At 43.2% G+C, this 21,434-nt stretch overlaps 1 protein-coding gene across 2 annotated transcripts in view; it reads right to left on the bottom strand.

The window, feature by feature from the left end:
* The window catches only part of WASL (WASP like actin nucleation promoting factor), a 64,806-nt gene that overhangs the window by 16,686 nt on the left and 26,686 nt on the right, over nucleotides 1-21,434 (bottom strand). For both annotated transcript variants that reach the window (XM_075599888.1, XM_075599889.1), the window contains exons 2-5: nucleotides 12,955-13,089; nucleotides 5,225-5,311; nucleotides 4,266-4,362; nucleotides 2,957-2,980 (exon numbers count right to left, since the gene is read on the bottom strand). In XM_075599888.1, coding sequence (XP_075456003.1) covers nucleotides 2,957-2,980; nucleotides 4,266-4,362; nucleotides 5,225-5,311; nucleotides 12,955-13,089 — 343 coding nt within the window. The remainder of the gene's footprint in view (nucleotides 1-2,956; nucleotides 2,981-4,265; nucleotides 4,363-5,224; nucleotides 5,312-12,954; nucleotides 13,090-21,434) is intronic.

The following is a 21,434-nucleotide window of genomic DNA, read 5'->3' as shown; positions in this document are numbered from 1 at the left end:
TGTGTGTGTGTGTGTGTGTGTGTGTGTGTGTGTGTATATATATATATATACACAGTGGTTGACAAATCACCAAAAAATCTACTCGCCACACAAAAAAATCTACTCGCCACACTGTATATCTGTATATATATATACATACACATACACATAATGGAGCAAAAAATCCCTGTTATTTTCATATGCTTACACTTCATTTTTTCCTGTCTCATTATTACCCTTAAAATTACTTTGTTATACACACCCATTATTTATTTTATTACCGACATCTGGAATCCTATCCCACTGTATTATGGAGGCTCAATGAAGCTTTGGTACAAGTGCATTTAACATACAATCAAAAGGCTTACACCTCACCCTAGTTACACCTTTTTGACACCTCGTTAGACAATTTTTAACAGTAGCATACAACAGTTTGTGTGTCAGAGACCATTTGAATTATGCAGCAGAAATGTAAAAATACGTCGGACTCTCCCCTACATATATTTAAATGTTCCTTAAAGAAACACTTTTCAAAGCGACCTACCTAGATCTATAATGTGCTGCCTTTGAAGTATATCGTGTTGTCTACCACGAGAATCGAAAGTAAATGAGGTCAAATGCTGCTGTGATGATCAAGTTGGAAGGATTTAGGTTGCATTTCCAAGCAATTCTTAGACCATTTATAATGTGGCCCATATCTAAAGCAGCAAATCTCTCTTTTTAGCTTATGTGAACAGACTGAGGTGGGCCGATGGTCAATGGAGAAAATAATTCTCGTGATTGGGATCTCCCCAGGTTGAAATATTGTTTTGTGCTATGACTGGCATTCTTTTAGTGCTGGGATTTCCCTGGTGAAAATGCCGTGAAATGTGAAGGTCCAACTGACAGCAACTGGTTCAGCAAAGCAAAAACATCACTATTAAATCAAGAATTTTGTTCGTGAAGACATGCCCATGAAATATGTCATTATGAACTTGGGGCAAAGTACCTTTTATTTTTCTTTACAAAACGTGATCCATCAAACTGCAACTGCTATTTCAAGGGCTGTTTGACGCTTTCAGAAAACATATCCTCAAAACACTAAATTAAATAAATCCAAAATATCTGGTATACAGTAAAGCTCTGTGTGCACAGACGTAGTATATAAGAATAAAATACTATCCAGGAGTAGGAGAACCGTGAGGATTTAGTATGTTCCGATGAGAAAATACCATCACGAGGGCAATCTATTTAAAAACAGGTTTGGCAGCGCTCAGATCCAAACACATTCCATGGAGGTGACTACTGAAAAACAGCTAAGTAGCTCTAACTGTGGGTAGTGCGGAGGATGGAGTTTGTTCATACAGCACATGCTTCCAAGCTTTGAGATTACAGTTTATTTAAAGCCTTGGGATCTCCAAACCGTTTTATAACGTTTAAAAGCAGCCTATGAACTAGGGAGTCTTCCAGAACTGAATATTTGGGTCAGGAGACTCCTTTGCTTGCCGAGATATTTAATAGTATTGTTGTGGTTTGTGATCTCTTTAGGGAAATCAAAATCCCTGCCAAATCGCATGGCGAATAAGAAGCCGCAACATCGGCAGGGCTACGGCCGCGGCCATCTTTGAATGTCTGGGAAAATAACCAGCAATTAAACTGGTAGGTATCTCGGGAGCTGGGTGATCTCTGGAGCTAAAAATAGCTTAGCTCAGCTTTGTAAGAAAACACAGGCAAAATAGGCAGGATTGCGGCTTTAAAGCTATTTAAAAAAGATTAATGGAGTTGAAAACACGGTAAAACTTTCCAAATCTTTATAAAATGTATGTTTCAGAATGTTAAAAAGAATAAAAACAGAAAATTTCACATTTTACCCTTTTGGTGCCCCATGGTGTAACCACCACATCCTGGGGCCCAGGCACTCCAGGTGCCCCATGGCGTAACCACCACATCCTGGGGCCCAGGCACTTCAGGTGCCCCATGGTGTAACCACCACATCCTGGGGCCCAGGCACTCCAGGTGCCCCATGGCGTAACCACCACGTCCAGGTGCCCCATGGCGTAACCACCACGTCCTGGGGCCCAGGCACTCCAGGTGCCCCATGGCATAACCACCACGTCCTGGGGCCCAGGCACTCCAGGTGCCCCATGGCGTAACCACCACGTCCTGGGGCCCAGGCACTCCAGGTGCCCCATGGCGTAACCACCACGTCCTGGGGCCCAGGCACTCCAGGTGCCCCATGGCGTAACCACCACGTCCAGGTGCCCCATGGCGTAACCACCACGTCCTGGGGCCCAGGCACTCCAGGTGCCCCATGGCGTAACCACCACGTCCTGGGGCCCAGGCACTCCAGGTGCCCCATGGCGTAACCACCACGTCCTGGGGCCCAGGCACTCCAGGTGCCCCATGGCGTAACCACCACGTCCTGGGGCCCAGGCACTCCAGGTGCCCCATGGCGTAACCACCACGTCCTGGGGCCCAGGCACTCCAGGTGCCCCATGGCGTAACCACCACGTCCTGGGGCCCAGGCACTCCAGGTGCCCCATGGCGTAACCACCACGTCCTGGGGCCCAGGCACTCCAGGTGCCCCCATGACTGTGGCTACATCATGGGCTTTCTGCTTGTTTTCAAGGGGAGACAATAGAACGCGAGCTCTTGTGGTACGTAGAGCGCGATCAAACCCGGAGAGGAACGGAAGAGGTCTCCTCCAAGGAGCTGTCACGTGCCCACAAGCTTCAATATTCTTTGCATTTGTAAACAAGTTACTTAGGTTTTATTGTCAACATAATATATATTGCCAATTGGTACGGCAGGTTTCGCTTCTATATTTTACAGAAGGTGGAAGAACATTAACACTTGTAATCGGACAGGAAAGCACCATAGTATATGAATATCTGCCGTCGATATTCATGGACTGAGCTAAATTTAAACATGAATGTCGCCTGTACACCGGGGACCATGAACACAGCTGTTGGGACTTGGAATGTTTAACAAAACTTACCATTCGGAGGTTCCCGCTTTTTATCTGTAAGGAGGAAGAGAGAATGTAATGAATATTTATTTAAGACAAAGAGCATGTGAAAGACACAACATAAAATATATGGATTCAAAAGCCCTTGGCCGGTTGTTATTTTTTTTTTGCCTGTTTCAGTGAGTCAATGCTTTAAAAAATAGTCCCGACTTGTAACCCAAAGTTCTTTCAAAAAGCATTGCTATGAAGGACACACTGCACAGCTAATGTAAAGGTCAGGGCTATATGCAGTGCACTGGTTTATGAGATTACGGCATACACACAATAGCTTCACACAGCCTGTTGCAGTTGTCTGTGCAGTTTGTCAGGAGTAGACTTGTGAACAGATTTATGAACTGCTCATCTGCCAGAATACATTCCCACTGGCCACAGCATGTACAGTCACGGGCCACTTCTTCCCCATACTCCCTCCTCTCCCCATACATCCCCATACATCCCCATACATCCCCATACATCCCCATACATACTCCTGCAACCACACGATGGAGAAAGTCAGAATCCCCCAACTTTTGTTCCTCTAAAGACATTGCATACAATTATTTCAAAGCTAGTGCATAATAGGGACGTGAAGGATTCTGATAGTCAGGTCAGGGATCTGATCATCTTTCAGTAATTTTAAAGCCTACTTCGAATATAAAAGGAGAAATATGTTAGACCCGGAGATCATGCCCAATTTGTTCCCATCTCAACATTTTATATTTAAGCCAGGGCTATACAACTTTAATATCACCTCTATGGTCCTTTTACAAACGGACTAGTTTGATTACGGATACAGGAGAACAATCAGCAAACTGTCTGGGCACTTCTTGCATTGCAGTATGCACCAACTGTGTAAGCAATACATGCCAAAATAAGAACAATAGTGGAAGAATAGCAATAATATAGTGATTACCAGTGATGTGAGGACATTTCGCATCAATGTCGGCCTTTTTTTAGTTGCAAAAAAAGCCGCGGCTCAGTCAAGGCACGCTTCACTGCGCATTAAAGCAATGTACATTGTCATTTTCTTTCATACGCTAATGTGCTAGTTCTCTAAAATGGCTAATGCCAAGACACTAAATACGCCACCAAACCGTTTTCACTCACAGTCTGGCGATGTTGATCTCAAAGCTCACTAATTTTGCAACATTATTAGCTCTGAGGCTTTGTGAAACGTTTCACAGGGAAACTCATTTGGGAAGAAACGCGCACAATTGTACATTGCAGTTTGGACAGTTTTGCACATCTCTAGTGATTACTGTGCGATTATTTATCTTTATTATTAACTGTATATTCTTACCAGGTTTTTTTTGTCTTCTTGAAATCAAGTCAGCTACTGTTTTTCGGAATCTTTTTGCTTCTTCTTCGTTAGCAAAATTAAGACCAATCTGACAATCCTAGAGTGTACAAAAACACATTGCCTTCAGATCGTGATTGCGATTTGTTTGCAGGGCAAAAATAAGAAGCAAAATGGGAAAATACCCAGCAATACAAATTGTGCTGAATGTGTCGATTAAAAAAATTAAAGACTATTAATATCTGGCCCTACCAAATCTATAATGCCTGAAAAGAGGAGTTACAAAAATCATAAACTGAAAATAATTTTGAGCAATTGTTACTTTGCGGTCAGTAGGTATGTTTGTTCTTTGATGTCACTTGTGACACTGCCAAAAATCAATATAGCTGCAATACTCATTGTGAGGTCATAAGGAGTCACTCACTGTGACATTGTTAAGTTGTGGCATGATCCCGGAACTTGCGTTCTGCTCACACAAATATATGTTAATGATTACTCTCGATATATGTATACCCAGCAACTAGAATTGTGTTTCAGCAGTGCACTTTTAAGATATTGTAACCAAATTTTACATGATGGTTCCTGAGCAGGTTTTTGTCTACGTTCGGTTACAATTCACAAATGACATGATCCCATCACACAACCCTCAGGCTACCACTTAATCTTCGCAAAAATACAGGAGCATTCAAAGTTCAAGAGTGCGAGATCGTTGTTTGGGACGAGAGTACAATGTCCACAGACAAGCATTAGAGGCTCTCGATCAAACACTTCCGGACCTCAGAGGCAATTAAACGATTATGGGTGGAGTTGTTTTTTAGCAGGGGATTTCGCATTAAGAAACGAAAAAGTTAAACTATCCATTTAAAAATCTAAGTAATTTTTTAGTTTCTTAGAATACCCGAAAAAAGCTAGGTACTTTCAGCTAGTATTTACAGAAGATAAATAAATGAAATGCAACTTACTTCTCCGGCAAATGTGTGAAAATATACCCTCGGGCAATTATATACAAAGGAATAGTACAGTTCCTGTTCCCAGAGTTTTCTACCATCCTGTGGGGAAAGATACACACAAATTAGTATAATAGAACATTTACACAAATATGCAGTCAAAAGGTATAACCCACGGGCAGTTTTCGTCCACATATAAAATGGCTTAAAAAGGAATATAACATTGCAAAATGACAGCATTGATTTACAGACTTGGAACCAGGGGGCTCACAATTTTCAGCAAACGGGGACCCCTTGGTTCCTGAGATACTTATTAGTGTAGTCACCAATGTTCCTTTGAGGACATTTAAACCGCCGTCCAATAGAAAGCCGCAAGGGATGACAGCACAGCTTCCTATCGTCCTCGTGGACACGCAAACTTTGGCGGTCAATTTGTTTTATCTCCAGGGAGCAGAAACGCCAGGAACTGAAGGGTCCCCAGAGCTGGAAAACACACTGTTAAGCTTAAAAAGGACCACCCCGTTCCCATCATGTAAAAAAATTAATCAGATCAGGTGGGAAGGCTGCTCCAACATAAATAAACTTGGGATATACAAAGTGGTTGGATATAAAAAGACTAAAGGTGTTATTCGAACACAGAAAGGATTACATTTGAAAATATGTTATATAATAAAAAACTGTCAATTTTGAAAAGAATAATGCATTTGTTCTATGTATAACACGGACACTTCCAAATACTTCAGAAACCAACAGGTTTGGTGCCTAAATAATAACAACGACATAAGATGCAGTGAATGAGTGAATTCCACCAGAGAATACAACATATCCCGTTATAACACAACATCACCGAATTTCTATAGTATTTAATCGCAATGTTGTACAGAATATCGCAGGATATCCCACCAAAACGCACCAAAGGTGACAATGAAGCCGGCTACATCTGTATGTTTTTTTGCGCATGGCACAATGCGGTGGATTACAAAGAGCCTGGGATCCAAAGCAAGCTCTCCGACTAAGGACTACGCTAGTGGCCACATCTCACTAAACTGACGAATATTTTGAGCATCAGAAACCCATGCATCATTCTTGCATTAATGTAACGAAATGCACTCTCTCTTTATCAGCGCACAAATGTTTTTCTCTATTCATTATTTTTCCAACACTGCTTTTCCTGTGGTATTCGAATAATACACTTCACGACTTTACTTTTTTTATTTTTTATTATCACCCGAGATCAGCGGCGAGACTTTCAACCATGAAATTAACCCCATAAAAGCCAGTGCGCTTAACATTCGTTTTTGGGCACTTCCACTTTTAAAAAAAAATTCTTTGACTTTTATATACGTGGACACTTTGCTGTTTAGTATTTTTTTGTATTAGATCACAGTCACAGTATTTGTATTAATAATGCACTACTTCCCTACTGCATTAAGGTAGAGGTTTTATCACTATTCGAGCACAGCTTTTATTTAAGCAAGTATATTTTACTACACCGATATTGGTTTAATCGCTTAGCGCACCTGACATCTTTTTTTAGACCCTAATGGAAGAAAGATATTTCACGACATACGTGTAGTTATGAGTTTGGCTTTTAAAGCCTAAAATCGAAATAAACAACAAGTGCTGTACACAATTGGGAGAAAAAAAATAAATAAAAAACTTTTAACTAAAATAAAAAAAAAATGTTCCAACACACACACACACACACACACACACACACACACACACACACACACACACACACACACACACACACACACACACACACACACACACACACACGTTTACTGTCCAAAAAATGCTCAACACGTTGTACACAAATCAACTGGAGCTCAGTCCAATTGAAAGGACATGTACAATCCAGCACACAAGGTCATTTCTTTTTAGGGGGGAAAAAACTCTGTGTAGAGCTGGAGAATAAATGTATTACCTCAAGTAGGAAACCATCGTTAAATGACATTTCAGATCAGTAGTCTGACCTTCTTTCAGATATGCGATGCCTGTTGCCTATAAGCATGTACACTTCAGTCTCATCTGCCTGTGTGATTGTGAAGTGCTAAAGTATGTTAAAAAAAGACAAGAAAATATTCTGCACACAGCAAAAGGGGCAAACCCTCCCAGGACTAAAGTGAGCTAATTTCAGGGACATATTTAAGGGGTCTCTTTTGGGTAATCAATACCTTTTTTTTACCCAAATTTCCGACGAGTTTTTTTTAATGTATTTATTTTGTTTCGACTTGGGAGATGTTTGATTTCCTCTGGCTACTTCCTTGTGTCATGTAAGTTTGCAGTAAGAGTGCCCCTTCCTACCTCCACCCAAGAGGGTGGGATAAGGGTAAAGAAAACCCTTGATTGATAAACATTTACTCCATTAAGAGTCCCTTGAGAAATGTAACCGCCTGACTATGTAGGTTTCTACTTTTAATTCGGTGTTTTTAGCGCTAACAATTTATCTTGCAATAATAGCCTGTTTAAACACGACTATCAAAAATGTCTTAGAGCAGCAGTGCCACCAAGTGGTTAATTAAGGAAGGAAATGTTCATTGTAGAACAGTATTCAGTATACAGTAGCACCAGTCATAAATATAACTGGGATCTCAGTCTAAGCTACAATGTGCTGTAGACAGGATTTTACCAATCTATTGTTTTAACCCTTTAACAGTGTATGCTTAATTTGATGCAAGAGAGTCATGCAATTCCTCAGATAATGCCCGAAATGCTATCAATGAAACTGCAACATTAGCAGACGCCCTCCATCCCGTCTCCTTCACGGCCAGCTTCCTGAGCAAACCGGAAGTTACAGTATTTCCTATTTTTTCATTTTAGGTTATAAACACATCATTACTTTTCATCAGCCGGTTCCAATCTTATTGTGCCCCTCATTCTCTGCAGTCTTCCTCAGCTTTCTGGAGACTCGCTACTTCCTGCATAACAGAGTAACACACTAACGTACACGGGAATACCGTTATGACATCACAGGCCCGCAAACTGCTCTCAAGGCCATGCCCCGAGAAACAGGTATATACAATACTGCCAATTATTCATTAGCAATGCATACAGTTACATAGTTAATGAGGTTGAATAAAGACATACGTCCATCCAATTCAACCTTGGCTAAATTTAGACGACAGATACTTTGGATCAATATACTGTAAGTACAAATATAGGATAGAGAAAGGCAAACAAAAAACCCAAGTGAAGTATCATGTAAATCATCTCTCATAAGGGAAAAATAAAATTCCTTCCTGACTATGGTGACCAGATTTTTAAATGTAAAAACTGGGACATTAAAAAATATTTAAAAAAACAAATTAAATCACAAACTGCACCCCCACTTTTTTTTTTGCTCTCCACACTCGCCGCCACCCACCCAAAATCCTCTCTCCCCATCTGCTCTCCTCCCTCCCCCCAGATACTCCCTCCACCCTCTCTCCGTCATCCTCTCTCCTCCCCCATATCCTCTCCCCCCACCCTCCCATTCCTCCTCCACAAACACTACACCATGTACACATATATCAAACATGCAACATTAGTGTAACACACACCATATACAAATTTATACCAACATAGACAAACTCTAAATATAAATCTTGAGAGGAGCAGCTATGGAGTGCTCAGAAGCGCCACCTGCTGCCTAGAAGCTGCAGTGGTTAAGCAGCCAGACAGCCATGCTCTCCTCTTCCCTCCTACCGGCTACAGCTGTTCTAATCTGATCAGCCCCGCGCTCTGCAGTCGGCATCCTCCTCTGATCTCCAATCTCTGGCTCTCCTCCTACCCGCCCAAACCAGGAGGACACCGTAATAACCGGTACGGTCCCAGCTAAACCGGGGCATTTTCATAATTATTGGGACACCTCGTTAAAAACTGGGACCGTATTCCTGACTCCAATACTGGCAATAAGATTACTCCCTGGATCAACATCTTTCCCATGTTTACTTATTTGGTATATCCCTGTATAACTTTCCATTCTAAAAAGAGGTGCAAACTTTTTTTGAAGATATCCATAGTATCTGTCATCACAGTTTCCATGGGTACTGAATTCAACATTTTAACTGCCATTACCATTAAGAACCCTTTCCTTTGTTGCTGGTGAAATCTCCTTTCCTCCAACCTTAAGGGATGGCCGCCGAGTCATTTGTACTGCCCTTGAGATGAATAGTTTTTTTTAAAGCGCCTTGTATTGTCCCCGAATATATTTGTATATAGTGATCATATCCCCACTTTTCTAATGTAAACTAATCTAATTTAGCTAGCCTCTCCTCATAAATCACATCCAGCCCCTTTATTAATTTGGTTGCTCTTCTCTGCACCATCTCTAGCTCCATAATTTTTTTCTAAGGAGTGGTGCCCAAAATTGTACTCCATATTCAACATGTGGTCTTAGTAATGCTTTGTAAAGGGGGATAATTGTGTTTACTTCCCTTCCATCCATTGCCCGTTTAATGCAAGATAAGATCTTGTTTGCCTTTGCAGATACTACATGAATTTGGGCACTATTGCTAATGAGGGCCTGTATCAGAGTTTTAGCAGTCGAGCAGAGGAAAGGGCATATCTTTGTAATATTACAGAGGAAAAAGTTACAGGTTTTAGATACCTTTTTAATGTGAGAGGAGAATGTGAGAGAGGGGTCGAGTGTGACCCCGAGGCAGCATGCTTGTGCTACTGGGTGCATGACAGAACTTCCAAAAGTAATGTGGAAGGAGGTAGTGGGGCCAGGTTTGGGATGAAATATGAGGAGCTCCGTTTTTGAGTTTAAGTCGGCGGAAGGCCATCCAGGATGATATTGCAGAGAGACATTCAGACACTTTGGTCTGTACAGCAGGTGTTGAAAAGTAAATATGTGTCGTCAGCATAGAGGTGATATTTGAACCCAAGAGATGTGATTAGGTCACCTAGAGAGAGTGTGAACAGAGGAAAGAGGAGAGGTACCAGGACAGAGCCCTAGGGTACCCCCACAGAGCGATCGATAGAGGGGGAGGAGGCAGTGTGAGCAGAAGAGACACTGAAAGTGCGATGGGAGAGGGAAGAGGAGATCCAGGATAGAGCTTTGTTACGAATACCAAGAGTATGGAGAATGTGAAGGAGGAGAGGGTGGTCCACGGTATTAAATGCTACAGAGAGATCGAGTAATATGAGCAGAGTGTAATGACTTCTGTCTTTTGCAGCATGGAGGTCATTAGTTATTTTAGTGAGGGCTGTTTCAGTGGAGTGAGCAGTGCGGAAGCCAGATTGTAGAGGGTCTAGGAGAGAATAGGTGGTGAGAAAATGGAGCAGGCGAGAGAATACAAGACGTTCAAGGAGTTTAGAGGCAAAAGACAGGAGGGAGACTGGTCTATAGAACGACAGGTAGGGTCAAGCTTGCTGTTTTTGAGTAATGGTATGACTGTTGCATGTTTGAAGGAGGAGGGAAAGGTACCAGAGTAGAGGGAGGAGTTAAAAATCTGTGTGTGCGAAGGGATTATAGTAGGAGCAAGAGGTTTTAGGACATGGGAGGGAATGGGGTCAAGAGGGCAAGTAGTAGAGAGAGAAGAGGAGATCAACAGTGTCAAATCCTCCTCTGTGACAACGGAAAAAGAGTCAAGGAAGGCAGGAGGAGAGTTAGGAAGTGGTGTAGGGTGGGAGGAGGCAACAGAGGGGATTTCTGATGTATGGATTCCACCTTTTCCTTAAAATAGTCAGCAAAGTCCTGAGGTGAGATGAAGGAAGAAGAGGCAGCTGAGGGTGGTCTGAGTGGGGAGTCAAAGATAGAAGAGTCGGTGTGGGTTAGACTTGAGCATGCTATCCTATACTAAACCTTAGAGTAGCTTCCCCACTATTGATGTTAGGCTTGCAGGTCTGTAATTCAACGTTTGTGATCTAGCTCCCTTTTTAAATATAGGCACCATGTCTGCTTTACACTAATCTTGTGGTACTGAGCCTGTGGAAAATGGAGCTTTGAATATTAAATGTAATGGTTTGGCCATTACTGAACTTAACTCCTTAAGAAGGTTGTGGCTTCCTCCTGCGGTACTACTATTGCAATAAATTCATCCCTGTTACAGTAAATACAGAGGCAAATAATTTGCTTAATACCTCTGCTTTTTCCTTATCTCCAATAATTTGCCTGCCCATCTCACACTGAAAGGGTCCTATATTCTATTTTCTATTTTTTTTTTATTAAGATACTTAAAGATATTTTTAGGGTTGATCTGACTTTTTATTGCAATTTTTGCTAATCTGGTTGTCCTTTTGCAACTTTTGTTACATTCCTTATAATTCTGATATGATGCCTCAGTAGCTTCTGACTTTAAGGGCCTCATGCAGAGAGCAGCGCTGGAAATAATTGGAGACGTTAATAAATTGAACTTTTATTGGTGTGATTTTATCTCCATATGCAGAAAGGTCCGAAAACTGCACTTAAAATCATGTCTGATTATGGAGAGTTGCAACCGGCGAGATGCGCGCTGGTGAAACATGTTTGAAAAAAAGCGCATTTTTTTTTTGTATTTTCCCTCTCGCCGGTGCGCTCCAGCTTCCTGCCAACTTTTTTTGGCGGAGGTAATTGTAGAATTTCTCTCCATGTTATTGGCGCGAACAGATAAATACAGACAAGTTATACTTCTGGGAACTGTATTTGGACTTTTTCTTGGGACTATTGTTGTTTTTCACCTTTTAAATCGCCTATTGTGTCTGTTTTTTTAGTCCATTCACGGTTTTATTTTTAGATATGCATTTCATATCACACATGGACTACCTAGGTTAGACCCGTCCTTGTTACACAGTCTACTTAAGGTTAGGCCAGTTTATTTATTACACTTTTTCACTCAGATTTTTAGTGAAAACCCCTTTAGAGTGCACAGCTTTCCTTGCCCCACACTGCTTGACAAAGTAGTCTGCAATAGCGGTCACTGAGCCCTGATTGGAATTCATAACAGGTTTAAGCAGCAATCCCCTCACCAAATTAACATTTACCAATGTTACATTATAACAATACATAATAATCCTGGTGGTGGCAGCGTAATTGGTGTGTAGTGTGATGGTATTAGGGGTGTGATTGCTCATTTATAGTGCACTGTAGGAAGGCGGCTAGGTAAACCTACTCAAAATGTTAGGTTTACTGGCCATGCACTTTAGCCCAGGCTGTGCTGAAAAACTGCGTAATACGGCAGGCATAAGCTTATAGGGGTCTATGTAAAAATGGACAAGAAGCAAAAAGTAACACACTGTGTTCATTTGTATGTCATTACCCAGAATCCCAGGCTGCAGTGGAAGCATTGTATGCCTAGATATAACGGGGAAAAGCAGGTTTGCAGACCGGTCTGAGATATATGGATGTGCTCACAAGTGGTAGATATAGATAGATCTGTGTATAAAAATCCTACAGTTTGTGTGCTTTACAGAATAAAAAGGTGCAAAAACAAGTACAAATTGTCAAACATCCCATGCTTAAGAAAATGGCCGATACAACAGGATCGCACCTCTGTGATTTCTGTTAAGTAAATTAATAATGCTGTTTCTAGGACCAAAAAGAACAGTACTGTTGCCATGTATAAAAGGCAACTACTGGGGGAAGCAAAATATTTCCGGACACAAAAATAGAACGAACCAAAAGTCTTTCTTAAAGAAAAATTATTTTCTAGGAAAAATGGCTGCTATCAAATGGTATATCTGAGTGGCCTAATGAGTAAGTGGAGCCGCATTTTATTAGAACAGGGAATACACATTGACTTCTTTGTGCCATATTAGGGTTAAATAAAGTGTCTTACCTTGATGTCATACACCCTAATGTAATAGGACCTGTGTGGATTGTCCTTCACTAGGCATGCTACACCGCAGCATTTTTTTGTCCACATTGAGTTGCGATCCGAGAAATACAGCTGAACCACAGCAGAATTCAGGGTCTAAGCAGAGATAAAAAGTTACAAAAAAACAGTTTGATTATTCGGCTGTGCAATGAATTGAGGCCCCCTGCCAGGGTTGCCACCTTCTATTGAAGGCTAACCCGGGGACTTTTTGCAATTAAATTACATTGTACACTGGCGACACACTTTATTCGAGCTCGGCTAGTCCCACGAATTCGGGTATACCCGGGTGTATTGAGGTTTGTGACTGTTTTCTGCCCGAGTGCATTGAGGTATTTTCCAAGCAGGGATTGAAGCATTTTATTCCCGCTGGCTGCAATACTGCACAGTATATATATATATACTGCATTACAATTCATGAATTTATGCCATCTGGTAGACACGCGAAGCATTGCAGCCTATTAAATCCTAATCATTATCATTTAACAGATCAGCCGTCCGTCAGCCAGGCATGAACCCAGGCTGGGAAGGCAAACGCAACGGGGCTTGTCAGAGGTGAGGAGCGGCGCATTCCAGGTATCTGCCAGGTACATACTGGGTATTTGCTCGAATAAAGTGTGTCGGTGCAGTACATTTATTTCATTTGTATATTTATTTCTGTTACCTTCTCTGGCGGCATCTCCCCCTGCAAGGTCGAGTCAACATGGCGCCGCGTTGCCATGACGTGACATCGTGTCGCCCGTTCTCATAGCAACGTGATACCACGTGACGCCACGTAGTGTCCCGTTGTCAAATGGTGCCAGGTTGCGGAGCCATGTTGACGGAACCTTGCAGGGAGAGATGCTGAGGCCGCCCGGAGATTTTTCCGGTAAACCTGTAGCCCGGAAATACGTGACCGGAACCCGTACCATACGAGTCAAACCCGGAGTTGTGGCAACCCTGCCCCCAGCACAAATTAGGGGGTTAAATGCCTTACATCTTATCTCTCTGCTCAATGTTACACCACAACAGCAGTTTAGCAGATTTATTTTGTTTTTACACTTAGGAGCCTTATCCTATACATGCTGGAGCGGCCGTTCAGGCAGTTTTTCCTGAAGAAAACCAATTTCCGCCCTGAAAATGGCCTGAACGGGGGACTTTGGCGCATATAGTCACAAAGGCAATGTGAGAAAATAAAACAGGGCAGCTGCCTGTTCTTACCATGATCAATTTCTCAACTATAACTTGGGTAATTATGTTGTTTTCTCTGCTTGGTTTTGTATTGGGAACAGGTCAGGATATAACTGCCTGGCCTGTGTGTGTACATTCAGTGGCCATCGCCAAATCATTTCTTGTTGGCCACAGGAACCTCGTAATGCTTTGATCCAGCACAAAACACTATAAAGGTAAAGATGACAAGTAGCATAATCTTGCCCAGTGACAGCCCATTACTTAGATAGTAAGCTCCTCGGGGCAGACACTCCATTTTCCTAATGTTACTTTTATGTCTAAAGCTCTTATACCCTTTCGTTATATTGCGTCATGTGTATTACTGCGGTGAAGCGCTATGTACATAGATGGCGCAAACTGGGGGGCGCGCCCCCCCAGGGGACGGGAGAATCTGTACGGGGGGCGCGGGCGGTTATAGAGGCCCTGCGCTCTTCCCCACGACATTTAAATTAAATGCCGGGGGAGGCGTGAGGCCTCCGTAACTCACTTACCTGCTCTCTGCGGGGTTTTGGCAACGCGGCATCAAATGACGCCGCGGGGTCATGTGAAGTGACGTCACTTGACCCGCAACATCATTTGACGCTGAGTCATTGGGAGAGGGGGGGGGGTTGCACAAACGCTGCGGCTCCAGGGCAGGGGGGCGCAGCTCAAGAAGTTTGCGCACCCCTGATCTAGCAAACTGGGGTAGAGGCAAGCTTAAACCCAACATATTGAATCACTTAATTTGCTAATCAATTGAAAACCGTTAGACATTTCCTTTGATAAAACAGTACCTAATGCTGTAACATTCCCTATTCATTTCTTCTAATGTTTACGTTCATCTTTAACCCTTTGGGAGCCGTTTGATGTAGCTACTACACCAGGTGGGTCTTGCCCTCCAGGGCACTCTCATGACGTCCTCGTGGTGGCTACGTCATTGAATTTCCCATTTTTCTAGGGGAGATAGAGTTCTACATTCCTGGGGAGCACAACACACTACTAAAAAGAAGAATAGAAGAGGACTCCTCTTCCGTTCTGTCATCAGTGATACCGAGGTCACGTGATCGTGAAAGCCTGTGCACTCATGCTGCAGCCCTGTACGGCACTCAAAGGGTTATGCGTCTTTCTACGATGTGTCCCCCTCTTATTTTTTTAAGTAAACATTACTCTTATTGTAAAATGCACCGGAGGCGAATTTTTCCCCTTCATTTTCTTACGGTTCCTTCCAGTTCTTATTAAACGTCTCTTAGAGCAAAGCGAGTAGGGCCCCACTCAAACGGCGGGTTCCGTTGCAGGGTGGCGCCGGAAAGCGAAAATCGCAACATCGCATTTGCCATGTCCACCGGTGATTTTCCGTCTTTCCTACCCCTTCTGCGCATGTGCAGACTGGGCCACCCCCTTTCTGCGTATGCGCAGACATGGCGGCCCCCATTCTCGGTAACGCCATATTGGTGGATCGCTGAGAAGCGGGGCCCTACTTTACTCGCATGACAGCCTTAAAGCTGCAGACCAAGTAATAGTCTATAGTTTTTTTTTTTTTTAATAAATCAGTTCTGAGCTATGAAAAAATACTTGAAGCATTTTTTTAACCACTCTGAAAGACATTTTTAATGTATTATAATGTAACAAGCATTTTTTTTTCTATAGCCACCATAAACAAAGTCATATCCCCTTCCTCTTCTGAAACAGGCTCAGGCACACACCCTTTTGAGCCCTGCCCTCTCTCTAGCAATGCACCAATTGTATCTAGTGACTGCCTATGTATCATGTGTGTAGTAATAGCCACGGTGCTACTCATATGCTTCTTTAAGCAAGTGTGTCTTAGGCTAAGGCCCCGCTCCCAGAGTCAGCGCACCTGCGCTGCTGACAGGCGGTGCGCTGAGATACACAGACCGCGATCTGCGGTCTGTAGGGAGCGGGAGCCGGAGCTGGAGGTGGGCGGGAGGTGGGAGGTTTGATCGGGAGGTGGGCGGGAGGTGGGAGGTTTGACAGGGAGGGGGGGCGTGGCTTGAGCGGAGGGACCCGCTACTCTCCCCCCCCCCCTCCCTCCACGGACTCGGGCTGGAGCTGGAAGGTAAGTTTAAACACACACACGCAGGCACTCATTCATACACACGCACACACACACACAGGCAGGCACTCACGCACTCATTCATACACGCGCACACACACACACAGGCAGGCACTCACACACTCATACACACACACACACACACACACACACAGACAGAGGCAGGCACTCGGGCACACACACACACAGACAGGCACTCACGCACTCATACACACACACACGCGCGCACACACAGGCAGGCACTCACGCACTCATACACACACACACACACAGACAGAGGCAGGCACTCGGGCACACACACACACAGACAGGCACTCACGCACTCAGACACATACACACACAGACAGGCACGCACTCAGACACACACACAGAGAAAGGCACTCACCTGCTTTCACTCCACACTCCTCCCCGCTCCCCGAAGCCTCTCCTCCTCCCGCAGCCTCCCCTCCCCATTGGCTCACAGCCACACACGTCACGCGTCAAAGCTAGAAAACACCATTCTCTGGTGTCTCCAGCGGCTGACGCGCTACAGCGTGTAGTGCTCTGTGCAGCCAGTGGGGACCGGGACCGGCTCGCGAGGATTCCCCTGCTGGTGGGGAACTCGCGACCCGCCGCCCGCGCCAACGAGCGCAGCGGGACCGAGGCCTTAAGGTGGATAGAGAGGGTGCTAGTCGGGTATTGAGGGGAAGGGCATTCCAGAGGTGTGGGGCAGTCAGTGAGAAAGGTTTAAGGTGGGAGAGGTCTCTAGATACAAAAAGGGGTAGAGAGAAAACATCCTTGAGCAGAACCCAAGAGTCGGGATGGTGCATAACGAGAAATTAGGGCTGAGATGTAAGGTGGAGCAGAAGAATGTAAAGCTTTAAAAGTGAGGAAGAGAATTGAGTGCGAGATGCGGGTCCTCTTCTGCTGCCATTTAGTTAACCACCCGAGCCGAATATTCACTGATCAGCAACATAGCCAATCACTTATCATTGTGTGGATTGTATTGACGCACATACTGAAGGGGAAAAAAAAAAAACACCAGCGAGAAAAAAATCATAGAGCTTCAACCCTAAGTGCCAGAGCGGCCGTGGCACCAGTGTCACAGCCCTTTCCGGCACTCGCGATCACCGTGTCACTGGAACGCAGAAGGCGATCTGACCTAGAAAAACAAGCAGGAAGAGATAAACGTGGCTACAAGACATGTGGCCGCAGGAGGGCCAGACCCCGTAACATAGCAGCTACTTCTAGGGGGGCACCCAAAAGAGTTAAAGACCAAGCTGGGATATTGGCCCTACACTCTGCCAACCGGCTCTAATAATGATTAGGACAGCCATTTGTTCTGTCGTTTCCCCTAATTTTGCCTATCACTGCCACAAGGGTGAACAACGCGCTGCAATCAGAGGTCCAATTGAGGAGGCTGATGAAGGGGGGGATGATTCATCGTTACACTTTGCTACTACTCTGCGCAATATTGCTGGCCTCTTCAGAAGTGAAGGGGTTAACGAGCAGGCATGCCACGCTGGGAGGCGGAAGAGTGTAGGAAAACGTTAAATATTCTACACGCTCTTCCCACTTCCACAACGACGGATTCTCTCAAACCCACAGGGAGAATACCAAGTGCTCGGTTTTGATTATGTGGAAGGATGTTTCGGATGAATAGTTCATTCATTTTCCACTTTGCAATGTCTGTCCCAGTGCTGTGCAAGCAAATGGCCAAAAGTAAAGTTCAGGACACAGAAGCAATTAAGGCACAATGAAAAAGCCTTAAAGATGCAACAACAAAAGCCTCCTTTTTGTTCTCTGGCTCAATATTTTCTTCCCCCTGTTCTCTCCAAAAGCTTAAAAAAAAAAAAAATGTAATCACGGAATGTGCACCAACACGGTCTTTGTGAAAATAACATTATCAGGGAGAAAGATCAAACTCTATTAAATAATATTTACTAGGGTTCAAAAATAAATTTAAAAAAATAATACAGTATATAGGACTACGGAGTAAAACTGTCAAAATACACAACAGATTCCGCGAGTATTTATGACCTATTAGCGGAGCTACAGCTAGTATCAAGAAGGCTCCCATTTACCTCCCAGAATGATCTGCTTATTGAAGCTGACACATCATGCTGCAGAAGTTAAGATTCTAAAAACAGCGGGAACATCTAATTCTAACGAATATATTGATATATTTGATAGATCTAATTCAGGGTTGGCCAATTCTAGTCCTCAAGGGCCACACACAGGTCAGGTTTGCAGGCTATCCCAGCGTCAGCACAAGTGGCTCAGTCGAACACCGAGTGATTGAGCCACCTGTCCTGAAGCAGGTATAGCCTGAAAACCTGACCTGTTGGTGGCCCTTGAGGGCTGGAGTTGGCCAACCCTGAAATAGTTTATAATCAAGGTTTGAGTCACCGAAAAGTCCCATGTAAAAGAATAAGGACTCCCCTGATAATGTAAAAATACATTCCAGAGTGGAATATATTTATTGGGCGATTGAGGCAAGAAAATGGCAATTTTCTCACGTCTGTCCCCCTCGCTCTATTTATCATTCTGAGTCCTTCTTTCTTCATCTCCAAGTGTAGGCAAATCCCTCTGGTTAATATGCCACCCTAATAAGTCTTCTGGACCTCCAATAGGGGGTGAGCCTCCCAGTTTGGGGAAAAAACCTACCTTAAACTGTAAATAAGATGCTTGGTGACAGTAATAAGAGAAAAACTGATGCATTGGTAGAAGTAGGACACATTTTCTACAAATCAAATTACTAGCACTGTATTGACATATCTTCAACATATAACACTGCTCTTTAACAAGTATAACAGTGTGAACACTTTACAAATATCTATAACACCTGTACTATACAGTATATTTCCCTTTCTTACTTAAAAATAGAGTTTTACAGAAATATTGCACTCATTTTGCATGGGGGACATATAATGAGCTTCTGGAGTTGACTTTATTGTCGAGGGATCTGCAATGCATTGCAAAACCAATGGGCTAGAAAGGCCATTTGTTTCCCGTCCATGATGTGGGGAATCTTACAGGGCACAACTGCCCCCATCTTATAATAGTCTTCACATTTTCATGAAGGCAATTTAGTCCAAGCACAAATAGGGGGAAAAAATAAATAAATTACCTAGCTGGGTAATTTTGTCTTACTTGCAGCCAGCGGCGGAGGGTGAGCATGACCACCGCGACATCCTGGTGGAGGTGGGAGCAGTGAAAGATATCCTTCAGCTGGTGGCCCCAGGGGAACATGTGACCGGAGCAAGAAAGTTACTATTGGGCATCCGGGGAGGAGCACGCCCTAGCGGTCTGACCTGGAAGTCTTCAGACTTCCGGTGCAACTTCTCCCCTCCTGCTCCAGTCACATGTTCCTCTGCTCCCACCAGCACCGGCTGTGAAGAAAGTCATCCTCTGCCCCCACCGGCTGAAGGATGTCACCGTGTCCTCCACACCCTCCACCTCCTGCAAGCAAGTCTCTTCTGCTGCTCTGCTCCTGCCTTCACAAAGAGGACCGAGGGAGTAGAGCAGAACGGAAATTACCCGACACCGGGTCCCAGCGCCCTGGGCCGGTTCCAGGTAATTTAAATATGGCCGGGTACCGGGTAATTTCCGGGTACCCGGCACATAACTAAATTCAGCCTCATTATTCACTTTCTGGCCCAGATAAGTTTTGCTCTGGAGAAACCTTGGTTTAGGTGATGTAAACATAATAAAACAAGTCAGCAATGCTGTTTGTGGTTTAACAAAAAAAAACAACTACTAAAGTACACCGTGGGTGGTCATTTTCCTGACATGACAATTCGGATGCAGTTTTAGAAAGATAACACTATTTGTGGAAAGAAAGAAAGAGAGAGAGGCGGAGCAGCAACACACACACACACTAAATATTGTAGCTGCTCATATTTTTTCATATTTATTTATATATTTTTGTCCACACCTGCGAGAAACATCTCCTGAAGAAATCATTTATTCTACATAGATATAGATGCACCGTGTTCAGGAAAGGAAAAAGGGACCCCTTTTGTATCTTTTATATATGTCTCTTTCAATCCCCATGAAATTTGCACAATTTGTAGGTCTGTTATGTAGATTAACACAATACAAGAAGCAAAATGTAGACAATCAACTGATGTTAACTCAATTAATGTCACTGTATTATGTCAACAAGTACCAGATACACTGCGGAAGGATCGCGATCATTAAACGAGAAATAGGAGTTTTTCCGTTATAGCTCGTAAATGTGTTAAACTGTTGTAATGTAATCTGAAACACTAAGATTACTATAAAGTTTGAGTTCAAAAGTATGGTTCAGTGTGTGTTCAAAATCTAGAACGCAAATCTATGCAAAATCTAGACTGATTGCATAATCGATAACGCGTTGATCCAGCTGCTCCCATTCCTAAAGGATACTTTGTGTTACGAATAAGATTTCAATCCTCCTAGCGACCATCCTTTATTGGGAAACATTGTTTATGGAGGCGTTTTGGACCATAATTCTTTGTCTGTCTCAAGCACTTTTATAACATGCTTATCTTCTTTACTAAACACCATTTTTTAACTATGCACTTGAGGTCATGACATCACCAATTCCAAAAGAATATTCATTCGTTTATTTCATTTAAGTTTGATGATCTACTGTGACACCTATAATTGCTAAAATTGTCATGAAAATTGTATTTTCTTCTGCAAGTGTATGTTTGTGTGTAAACTAGAGAAAGTGTGTGTATAGTAAAGCGCTCCTGAAAGTTCAAAACCAATGTGTCACAAATTAGTGGGGTTAGTATAGAATCAAGTTTAAGTCCAACACACTTGGAGTTTTGTTCAAAGGTGATTAGAGGGATCAATGTTTCGGTTCCCGCTGGGACCTGTGTCAAGATCAAACGGCAAATGGGAGTATCGTAATATAATTTAGGATAAAATTAAATACTTTTAAATGCTTGCAAAAATGGAAGTATAATACAAAACTACAATAATGATTATATGAGAATTCCATAAATTATCACAATAATGGTCCAAATATTAAAGTTACAAACAAAATGGTAGATGTCAGCATCACTAAATAGAAACAACCCCCCCGCCCCCCTCCCCACACACAAATCAATAAAAATGATTGCATAACAGTCACTTTAGATTTGCGCTCTCCAAACTTTTGCTTGTTGCTATTTTTACAGGAATTTTGAACTGTTCCTGTTTTGGGGTTTTTGAG

Source organism: Ascaphus truei, chromosome 5 (assembly GCF_040206685.1).
Source record: "Ascaphus truei isolate aAscTru1 chromosome 5, aAscTru1.hap1, whole genome shotgun sequence".
NCBI classification, from domain to species: Eukaryota; Metazoa; Chordata; class Amphibia; order Anura; family Ascaphidae; genus Ascaphus; species Ascaphus truei.
Note: the sequence above shows the minus strand (reverse complement) of the source record. Positions and strands in the feature narration are given on the sequence as shown.